Source organism: Corvus moneduloides, chromosome 13 (genome assembly GCF_009650955.1).
Source record: "Corvus moneduloides isolate bCorMon1 chromosome 13, bCorMon1.pri, whole genome shotgun sequence".
NCBI classification, from domain to species: domain Eukaryota; kingdom Metazoa; phylum Chordata; class Aves; order Passeriformes; family Corvidae; genus Corvus; species Corvus moneduloides.
The window spans coordinates 18,659,139-18,670,423 of record NC_045488.1 but is presented as its reverse complement, the minus strand read 5'-3'; the positions used below and the strand labels follow the sequence as shown (position 1 = coordinate 18,670,423).

Sequence of the window (11,285 nt, the reverse complement as noted above, 5' to 3'; positions counted from 1 at the left end):
CCAGGCCAGAAGAAGCCCTAAACACAGCCCTGTGCTCCTCAAAGTCCATGTGTAGCCAGGGATGGGGCCAACTTGTTTTCAGAGATCACAGCCTGTACAAAGCCCTAAATTCCCTCCTTCTTCTGTTCTACCCAATGCCCCCACGACAGCAAAGAGGACTGGTCACTGGTGGTATATTTATATATCGATACAAATAAAACCAAAACAACTCCCAAAAAAGTAACGACAACAAAAAGGTTTCTCTGAGAGCAAAATAGGAACATTTACAAATACTTCTGGCTCTGGCTTGGATCAAGTTAATGTTAAATACAAAAAAAAAAAAAAAACACAAAAAAACCCCAAAAGAAAACAAAACAAAAACTCCCAAACCCATGCCCCCCTCCCCCAAGATTATAAAAAAATAAGAATATACACATTCAAAGAGCTTATTACAGTATAAAGTTGGGGAGGCCCAGGCAGTGGTGGGGGTTGGGGCCGGGGCAGAGGCTCGTTGCCTCTCCAGGGTTTGGAGTTTATTCTTGCTCAGCGCTTTCCCAGCCCATGACTCAACTCAGGGCTGGGCCTGCGGGTTCCCAGTGGCAGCTTGGGAAAGCCGGGCAACCTGGAGAGCCGGTCGGTCCCCATGTCCCCATCACCTCGTACCTAGTGACTCCCACAGCGGCACCCAAGGGGCAGGGGATGCCTGTGAGCTCAGCATCCCCCGGACAACACAATCCTCCAGATCCTCCCATGAGCAGAGCTGCTATCTCCATGGGGAAGATGAGACAAAGAAACAGGGAGGACACCATCAAGTATCCTTGTGCCTCCAGTGGGACGGGCACAGGAGGGGATACCGGGTCCCAGTGCTGCCCATGAGGGGAAATAAGGGGAAGGGGGAAGACAAGACAGAGCCAGGACCAAACTCACCGCTCCAGAGATCACAGCAGTGAGGTGGCAGGACAGCAGGGACCCTTGGGAGCTGCTAAAGGGGAGGTTGTATATATGTATCTATATAATAGCTGGGGGGTCACAGCGGGGGTATATTATATACACACATACATACAGACACACAGATGGAGCGTCAGGCGAGACCGAAGCATGTGCCTCCTCCTCAGCCCCAGGACTGGGAATATATTCCCTAGGACTTCGCAAAGCCCCTCTCTAGGTACATCTTAGGTGGTCCCAACAACAAAAAACAAACAAAAAACAAACAAACCCCCCCCCCCCCCCCCCAAAAACCCCAACAACTTGAAGAGAAGACAAACCACCTCCCCAACCAACCAAACCCAACCGAAACACGACGGGGAGGAGTGAGAGCCCCTTCCCGTGCCAGTGAGTGGCAGCCACCGTTTGGGTTGAATAAGGCACAGTTCCATAGCAGTGCTGACAGCTGAGGTGCTCCGGCACCGCCGCTCCCATGGCTCTGCTGAGTCCTGGCGGGCACCGAGGCGGCTCAGGCAGCCCCCGAGGATGGGCAGGGGGGTCTGCAGGGAGGCAGCAGGTCTCAGTGCCCTGGCGAGCTCTTCTCCTGGGCGGCCCGGCTGTGGTTGGTGAGCAGCAGGCCCTCACGCTGGGCGTGCTCGAGGATGGCAGTGTAGCAGAAATAATACTGCTCGGGGGTCTGGATGCTGAAGGCGCGCTGGGTCCGCATGCGCAGCACCGTCTGGTAGATGTTCAGAGTGCCCACGTCCTGCAGCTGCGACAGGCAGATGTCCAGCGCGCAGAAGGTACCTAGGGACAACGATGGGGATGGCATCAGACAGCAAATGGCACCATCGCTGCTCCTTGTGAGAGCTGGAGTGGTGGTGCTCAGCCCCCCACCAATCTCCCACAGGCATCTGGGGACTTTTCCCAGGTCTGATAGTTGTGGGAAGTCCTGAGGACACGTGTCTCAGGTCAACCAGCTTGCAAACACACAGTGGGTCCCCGGGATGGAAATGTCCCAGAGAAGCTGGGCTTGTCACCCCACCACCCCCAAACCTCCTCCCTGCCCATTACCTGTCCTGCCAATGCCAGCGCTGCAGTGCACCACGACTGGGGGTCCCCCAGGGTGACCCTTGAAGCGAGGTCCCAGGGCGCTGACAGCCACCCTCTGCTGCTGCTTCACGGCCCCCAAAAAGTCGATGAGAGTGGCGGCGGAAGAGGGGACGCCATAATCTGGCCAGCTCAGGTACTGGAAGTGGGACACCAGCCGCCGCTCCCTGGTCTGGGAAAAGCAGAGGGGTTAGACCCTCTTTCGTCCTCTGACCCCTGGTGCCCCCATGCCATTCCCCCACCAGGCAGCTGTGGCCACGCACCTCTGAGCTGTGGATCTCCAGGATGGTTTTCTTGTAATGGTTGAGGTTTTCTACACCCAGGTTGGTGATGGTGAGGGCCCCAAAGCACACCTGCAAATCCTTCTCCAGGGGCCAGTACTGGCCACACTTCCTCCTGCCTCCTTCCTCCAGCCTGGGAGCAGGACAAGGACAGGCAGGTAATGTCCTCCTTGCCCTGCCTGGGACATCTCCCATGCCACCCAGCCTTGGTCCTTTGGGGATCCCGCAGGGACCAGTCTGTCCTTGACCCAATGTTCCCCCTCTGTGGGGCTCTGGCTGGCACCACTGCTGCAGGATCACTGCACCAAGCCCAAAATGCTCATTTTGCACAGAAAGAGAGGGCTGTGTCCCTCCATGAGCGCTCACCGGGTTGTCATCACGATCACCAGGACGTTCTGCTCCCACACCATGCGCCAGAAAGTCACCGTAGGTGTTTTCCAGAGGCCCTGTAGGGACAACCCAGACATCAGTCCAAAACCTCATGGATTTGGGCAACCCCTTTCCCAGCTGCATTCACCAGGCCCCCATCACCTCCACAGGGAACCTCAGCCCCTTCCTGTAGCGGCTGACCCCGGTGTGGATCCACGAACACCACCCGGAGTTGTCACTGCCTGCTGCCCCCAGCACCAAGTCCCTATGGCTCAGCGCTGATCCCGCCTCTCTGCTCATCCCTGGGCAGATGGGGAAAATCCAGAGCTGGGATAGGGGCAGGGAGAGGGCTGCTATCGTGGATGAAGATGGATTCCCTTGCTCTCTCCCAGGAAAAACTTCAGTCCACTAGCTGGAGACTGGGAAGGGAATAAATACACCCAGGGAGGAGTAAATACACCCTGAGAGAAGGGGGACCTGCTGGGCAGTGCCCTGCTCCCTATGCCAGTGGCTGACACTGGGCAGAGAGGTGGAACCCATGGGTGCATCAGGAGCAGAACAACCCCTTGTTGGCTCAGCCATACCCTGAGTGCCAATGTAAGCGTTCCTCTGCTTGTAGCCATCCATGAAGCTCGCGTTGATGTAGTCAGTCAGCTGCAGGGAGAAAAGCACGGATGAGGTAAGGCCTCCAGAACCCCGTGTCTGGGACAGCTGCGCCAGCTTTGCACAGGACTGTGAGTTTCCATCCTGGGCTGGCTCACCTCCGGGCGGCTGTACGGCTTCGCCAGCTTGACACGGGTTTGGTCCAGGCAGGGCACGTCCCCGTACCGGTTCTTGTCCTGGTTGTAGGGTGCCCTGGGAGGCGGAGCAGAGGGAAGCAGGGATGTATTCCAGGCAAGGCAAAGGCAGCACTCCTCCCTCTGTGCAAGCCTCTGGGGCCCGTAGCCTGGGCTCTGCTGCCATCACCTGGCCAAAGCCTCGGGAAGCAGAGCCCCGGCCAGGTCCCGCTCCCTGCTGTCCTCTGCAGCTCCTTTCTATCCCCAGAGGCTGCAGGACTCACAAAGGGGGCTCACGCCATCCCTAGGCCGGGGTTCTCTGTTGCTAACCCCAAGCACCACACGCTGAAGAGGCCGATGGACCACCATCCAGCAGCGGAAGCGTGGGGAGGGGGAGCACCCAGCTTTTTGGGGCGAGAGGGGCACCTGGCTCCCTCCCACTGACTCACAAAGAGGAGACGAAGGTGCCGGCCGGGCTCCTGCGCCGAATGTCTTCGTACTCCTCGTAGATGCCACGTTTCTGCTTGTGGCTGACGTGATCCAGCAGCTCCTGGAGGGTGATGGACTTGGGCCCGGGGACATGGACGGAGCCATTATCTTTGGGGGCCGCCAGCGGCACCAGGATGAGCTCGTCCAGGGGGTCGGGGTGCCCGTTCTGCTGGGGCAGGAACCGGCAATTCCAGCTCAGGGGGTCCAGTTTGAGGGACCCTCCAAGGTACTCCGGGAGGCATTCCCGGGGAAGGTGTTCCTTCAGCTCTGACATCTTCACCATCTGCACCTGTGAGAGGAAGAGGAAAGGCAGGGGTGACTCCAAGAAGGCTGGAGAGGATTCAGTGGGGATGGGGACAGGGATGCCAAAGGTCTGGTGCTCAGCAGCTTCCAGCAGATGGGGCTGAACGGCACAAACTGCTTCCACCACCCTGTCCCAAAGGGAAAGCAGCCTCAGCCCTGCCCACCGAGGGTCCTGTGCCAGGAGAGTCCCGTGCCAGGAGGGTCCCCACTCACCCGCTCCCGCAGCTTCTCCTTCAGCAGCAGGCTGATGATGGAGTAGGGCACGCGGAACCACATGGGTGCTCCCACAATGAAAACCTTCTTGAGCCGAGCTGGGAAGGCACCCTGTGGGCATGAGGAGGGGGTCAGATCCACTCTGCTGTGGCAGGGGACATATCCCAGCAGAGGTGACAAGCAGCAGAGGGACCCCATGATGGCAATGCTCCATCTGAAGCGTGCCTTGCACGCTCACAGCTGTTCTTGTTTTTATGAGTCGATAACGAAACAAATTACTTCCTTGGAATTAGGTAGGCAGAGGGTTTGGCTCCGTGGGGGAGAGGTGAAGATGGGAACTGGGATTATGCAAAGAACACACCCAGGCCAGTATTTACTGTTACTGCTTTTTTTTCCAGAGAAGGGAGGAGGCACCAAATGCCAGCACGATTAAAAAATAATTTGCATCTGTTTTCCCAAAAGCACTGCCAGCAGCTGTGAGAGGAATCCAGCCTGGGGACAGCTGATCCCTCCCGCCCGCGCGACACCGCAGCCACAGCCGGGTCCAGCCTGGCGAGCTGCCAGCATCTTCCCGAGGTCCTGCGGGGCTGGAGCTGGTGCTCTTCGGCTGAGACGTGGTCAGTGTGGTCTGGGGTGAAAATTGATGCCAAAACCACAGAACTTTGGGTTCTTGGTGAGCAAGTGGCCCACACACTGTCCCCAGACACCAGTTAACCCCCAGGCACCACCTTGAGCAGATTGAGGATCTTCTTGCTGAGGTCCAGCTCAAAGTTGGTGTACTGTGACCCTGCCATGTCATAGATGAACACCAGCCCATTCCTTTGCGTCTCAAAGCTGAGAGGGAGAAAAGAACAATGTCAACCCCACAACATGCAGCCACTTGGCTCATGCATCAGCAGCTCTGCCTCACACTGACTCCCAAAAATCCCTTCCCATGCTTCCAGAAGGACTCACAGACCCAAACTTTGCTTCTGCACTTCCCAGCTGCTCCACCACCTCTTCCTACAACCCTCATTTAAGCCTGACTCGAGCCTTAAGCCTGCCTCAGCAGCATCACCCGTGATGGGTAAGGTCAAAACCAGAAAGAACCCAGCAGGATAAATGGCAGGGGAATGTCCCGGGTTTATATTTTTGGCAGGGCTCACGTTACGTCTGGCTGATGGTGGGGCTGCCTCCTCCCCAGCCAAAGCCTGCAGGAATCTGGGGCTTTGCTAAACTGAACCCAGGGCGTGGACAGGGCAAAGCTGCAAAATGCCTGGTTCAGGGCTTGGGGAATTTTGTTCCCCTGCTGAACAACCCCAAGGAGGACAGGTTGAGATTCAAAGCAGGGAATTTCAAGCCATGGGGACCAGTGACCTCCCTGGGAGGGAAGGGGCTTCCTGGGAACCCTACAGTGTGAGACAGGGCACCTCTGCAGAGGCAGGCTCACCTCTCCACAGCTCGGTCCAGCAAGTAGAAGAGTGCCTGGAGCACCACATGCTGCACACTCTTGCTGGGGTGGTGCAGCTTGGCTGTGAACAGGGCGATGGAGGCTCCTGAGGGGTCCCGCACGCTCTGCCGAGGGAACAGGGTCAGGCTCCCGCAGCACCCATGCGGAGCAGAGCTGGGATAAGCCACCCAGCTGGGATAACTCAGGGGGGGAACACTCCACCTACCAGAATGGTGAACTTCCCGCTGAGCAGCTCTGAGCGCAGTGGCTCCTCATGCGGCTTCAGCTTCACAATTCCCTCCTTCAGTCGTGTCTCCTGCGGGCAGGGAGGGGAGTGACAGGGGGCACAGGCACGGCCCACCTCTGCTCCATGGGGCACCCAGCCATCCGAGGGCATCTCTCCTCCATGGGATCATTTTCCAGCACACCCCCCAGGTAACAGGTAGAGCAGCTTTGCAACACCAGGTTGGAAAAGGCATGCATGGATCTATATCCTTAATATATAGGGAAATGCTCTGTGGGCAGCACACACCAGCCAGGAGGGCACCCCATGAGCTGCTCCAGAGGAGGGGAAAGGATTGGGATCAACGAGATCTCCATGGCGACCCGCCTTGGCTGAAAAAGGATTTTCCAGCTGGATAAAACTTGTAAGGGAGAGAGAAAAAGAAAAAAGAGCAGGGGGAGGGTGGTCCTAGGGAGCAGGGATATCCCGCAGAGCAGGAAGCCCTTTGGCTGGGGGGTTCCGGCCCCCTCACTTACCCGGTAGGAGTGGAAGAGCTCAATGGCCCGCAGGACGTCGAACTTGCGGGCCATGAGGAACTTGACAGCCACATTCCAGGAGAGCGGGGACACATTGTACTGGCCTGTCCACTTGTTGATCTCCTCCAGGAACTGCTTGGTTGCCTGTGGGAGAGATCAGGGGTGCGTGGTGAGACAGGGTGAGAGGAAGAGGAGGAGGAGGAGGACTGCCCGAGGAACATCCCTGGTCATTGTTGAAGCTACAGTCCTCAACAGACAAGGCAGCCTCTCGGGGTGAAGCAGGAAGCTCCACTACAAAAGGGGTAAGGGCAGTGGCGATGGAGACGGCAGAAATGCCACATGGGGAAGGGAGCAAGGGGTGGGAAAAACGGAAGCTGGGGGACACCTATGGAAGGGAGAAGGGGAACAAAAGGAGAATTTTACAGGCAACAAACTATTATTCAGACACAGCATCCCCAGCACAGCCCCATCAGCTGGCAGCGGCCTCCGGGGGCTGCAGCTCCACCATGGAGCAGCGAACTTGGCTGTGGGAACACAGGCAATGAACATGGAGGCCTGATGCTTCGACCTGCTACAGCTCACGGATCAGCTCGCCCAGTAACACCAGTTTCACACATACATGGAAGACCAGGAGGGTCCCAGGACACAGCTTTGCCTTCTGCTGCGGATTGATCCCCTGTCCCACACAGGAACCCCAAGAGAGACGGGGCAGCGCAGCCCAGCCTTCCACCACATCCTGCTCAAAGGATGCAGGCAGGATGGAGGGAGACACCAGAATGCCTTGCTCCCACCCAGGCACACGGCAAAATGAAACAGCTTCCATCCTCCCTAGAGTGGAGGATGGCAATGCTGTCCGAGGAGGAGGAGGGACAGGGAGTGCTGAAGGCTGGCTCTTGGAGCAGGGAGCACAGGCAGGCGGCGGTGTAGGATGTCAGGCAGCGGCACGAAGTTACTGGGAGCTATTCAGAGTTACTGGGAGCTACTGAGCCAGAAAAGCTTGTCGGTGTTAATGACTTCCGACAGGAGGAAGCGAAGGGCCGGGGTTTATCGGCGGTGTGAGGCTCGGCAGGGACATCGAGCCCCTCTCACGGGATGAGCCAAAGGAGCCCGGCTCATCCCAGGGGTCTCTCTCCCAGTGCACTGCAGCCAGGAGCTCTCTAACTTGGTCCCAGAGTCGCAGAAAGCAGCCAGACAAGCACCACAGGAAAATAAATGGAGCAATACAGGAACCGTCTTCAGCCTTAACACAGCACACATCCACACACATAGGAATATATCCTATCCATAAACATATCCTATCCAGTATATCCTGGGCACACCTCCACTATGCCAGGGCATACCCCGAGGTGCCCAAAATCCAGGGCTGCAGATGCAAACCCAAAATAACAGTGAAGATAATCCTTCCCCAGCACGTGCAGGATGGTCCACATACGGGAGTGAACACCAGGCACAACTCCCACTGCCCTCAGACAGTGACCAGAGCCGACACCACAGCCTGAGATGGCAACGATACCCTAAGATGGGAAGGGCGTTCCCAGATGATGGGAAGAGGAGCCTAAAGGGCACGATGGCAATGAGGAGAGGATGAAACCTGTGGCTCAGGTCTCCTTCCTCAACATCTAACCCGTTACACTTCACACAATCCTACTTCCAGCATCCGTCACGAGGGATGACTGGCTTTTTGCAAGGGGAAGGCTCACAACAACAAGCGCTGGCTTTGCAGGCAGCTCAGCCATGAATTCCAGCTTTCCCTGGGAATAAAACCAAATTCCAAACTTACCAGTGCCACCATTCAACAGCAGGGAGCCAGGTGTTACGGGGCTGAGCATCAATGCCAGCCATAGCTCTGCCCACTTCGTGCACTCCACCGGGTCTCATCATCATTATTCCTAGCCCCAATTCCACATGGATTTATACAGGTGTCAATCCCAGCGGAGCAGGGATTGCTCCACGTGCCGAAAACAAAGCCCGTGACCCAGAGCTGCAGCAAGAAGCCCTGTTTCGGCAGCACTGTGAGCGAAATTGTCCGTGGCCAGGCATTTGGAACAATGCTGGTCTTTGGAGTGCTGGCGTCATCCACGTCCCCGCTCTGCTGGAGCAGGGTGGTGACAAATCCACCGCTGTCGGAATCCGGGGGTTCTTCCAGCCCTCCTCCCCCAGGCAGCAAACCTACCCTCCTTCTTCAGTGTGGGGAAGTGGGGGATAAATCTGAGAAAATTGCAGCTGGGCTGAAAACCCTCAAGGAAAATTGGTTTGGCTCCTCGGGGATAGGCGAGGGAGGGAACTGCAGAGAGCCAGCAGAAGAGATGTCCCAAGGCTGGCCTAAGAGGAGAAGGGTGAATTTTCTCCTGGCTTGCTGTCGGTAACAGGGGAGAGTGGAGGAAATCTTGATGGTCCCGACAAGCATGAAGGGGTGGCAGGAAGGGCATGTTCCAGCCCAAACCACCACTTACCCACAAAAAGAAGGAAACTTCCATTATTTTGGCTTCCAAACCACCAAGAGCAGCACCAAAGGCAGCCTTCTCCACACCAGGCTGATGACCCAAACCTGGAGCCATTACTGCAAACATCTCTTCACCTTCTCCGTCCAATATTGCCACACAAACCAAACATCTCAGATCTCCCTCCTGGGACGCTGCTCCCACTGCAAACCAGCCTTCCCTGTCACTACAGGCTCTCCAAAAACCCTCCTTCTGGAAGCTTTGCCTCCTCCATGACACAGGAAAAATGCAAATCTCAGGCACCTGTGGGGACAGAGGGCAAGAACACTCCCCATTCCTTGAGATTTTATCACCCTGGAGAGAGCAGTACTGCTCCCAGGAGGAAAAAAGCCCGGTAGCTCTGCATTTGCTGAGCAGCAGCACAGGCTGCAGGAGGGACTCTTCTATGGAGGTTTTGAGAACACGGCATCTCCGTCCCAGCCCTCCCAAACCTTCCTGTAGAAACGAAGCATTTTTAAAGGAGAAAACCAACCAGCCAACCAACGGGAAAACCGACCATTTTGGAACGAAAACAGGACCTTTTGCCTTCGCACTGCCGTCCTCAGCGCCACCAAGGTGGCCAATGTGACAGCCCGAGGGGGCAGAGGGAGCCCGGCAGCTTGCCCAGTCCCGCTCCCAGGCTCCACATCCCCATCCAGAGGGAAGCCCAGCGGCCGCGAGTGGGCAAGCCTGGGGAAGAGGACAAAGGAGGGGACAGGCAGGGATTGCTCCGGCCACCCGAGGCGCCCCGGCCGGCTCCTGGGCCCCGTTCCCCGAGCCCAGCAACATCCTCCCGCGGTGACGCAAGGCCGGCGGAGGAAGCCGGGACGTCACGGGAGGCCTGGGGCGTGGGAAGCGCGTGCACACGCATCCCCACGCATCATCCCCACGCCAGCCTGCCCACGGCAGGGAGCCCTGCCAGCAGGGACACGCTGCTCTGGGGACGGGGGACCCACGCCCCAGCACCCGCGGCACGGGCCTTGCGAGGGCTCCTGGGGAGCGGGAAGGCTGGGGCGGGTTGCGTGGATGGGGGTTGTAGGGTGGGTGCTGCGTGGGTTGGGAGGCTGCGGGTTTGGCGGCTGCAAGGATGGGGGGCTGCGTGGGTGGTTGGGGTGGGGGGGGCTTCCCATCAGGAGAACGGCCTCGCTGGGAAGAGACAGCCTTGCAACTGGGGGGTAGCTAAAAAACGATGGGAAAGGAGCGGTGGGGGGAAGGAACCCCCGGGGTCCTGCCCAGCCCGAACCGGGGAAGGGGAGCCCGGTGGGACCTACCTGCTCCTCCTCGGCGCTGAGCTCCGCGGCCATGCTGCGCGCCGGGCCGGGCCGGGCCGGGCCGGGCCGAGCCGGGCCGAGCCGAGCCGAGCCGGGCCGGTCTAGGCGGAGAGCGTCCCGGCGGAGCCCATCCCCGGCGCTGCGGGCACCGGCCCCTCCCGGCGGCGAGGGCGGCTCCGCCCCGGGGGCCCCGCCGAAAGTGCCGAGAAAATTAAAATGTAAAAAAAAAAATTACAAAAAATTAAATATCTATATATGTGTGTGCGCGTATGTCTGAGTCCCCCGGGAAGTTTGGCTCGGCCCGGGAGCGCCGCTCGGCTGGGCCGGGCCGAGCCGAGCTCCCGCCCCGCTCCGCTCTGCCCCGGCGGGGGCGGCGGCAGGAAGCGCCCGCAGCCCCCGGTCCCTCCTCCCGTCCCCTCCCCGCGGCTCGGCCGACCCCGCAGGGCGGGCGGGGGACAGGAAGCCCTCCCCGGCGGGGGGGCGAGCGGGGGGCAGCAGCCGGGATGGGGCCGGAGGGGCCCGGTTCCCCCCTCCCCGCTCCGCGCCGGCTCCCCCAGCTCCGGTTCCGGCCGCGGCAGGCGGGAGCACCGCCGCTAAAATGGTGGCAGCATCCTCCTCCCTTTGCTGGTGCTGGATAAAATTCCCGGCAGCAGCATCCTCCCTTGCTGTTACTGGATAAAATTCCCGGCACAGCATTCTTGCCGGTATTCCAGCCTCGCAGCCTTCCCCCACGAGCAGGAGTCCAGGATTTCCAGGCGTCTCTTTCCACTCCCGCCTCTACGATCCCTAAGTTGCATTTCCCAGCCGAGCGCAGGTGTCAGCGCCTCGATGGAGAGTCCCGAAGCTCCTCCGGGAAGGAGCGGGGATCCCGGGAAGCACAGCAGCGGTCGCTCTAAAAAGCC

General features: G+C 58.8%; 1 protein-coding gene across 1 annotated transcript; it reads right to left on the bottom strand.

Moving 5' to 3' along the window:
• Window positions 1–156: 156 nt before the first annotated feature.
• On the bottom strand, window positions 157–10,743 carry PTPN9 (protein tyrosine phosphatase non-receptor type 9). Its single transcript, XM_032123006.1, is given in 14 exon segments — window positions 157–1,710; window positions 1,978–2,185; window positions 2,277–2,427; window positions 2,661–2,713; window positions 2,715–2,740; window positions 3,248–3,317; window positions 3,425–3,518; window positions 3,889–4,217; window positions 4,445–4,555; window positions 5,173–5,278; window positions 5,874–5,998; window positions 6,100–6,189; window positions 6,633–6,776; window positions 10,384–10,743. Coding segments are annotated over 14 exon segments (1,767 nt in total). The 5' UTR covers window positions 10,417–10,743; the 3' UTR covers window positions 157–1,483.
• Window positions 10,744–11,285: the final 542 nt, after the last annotated feature.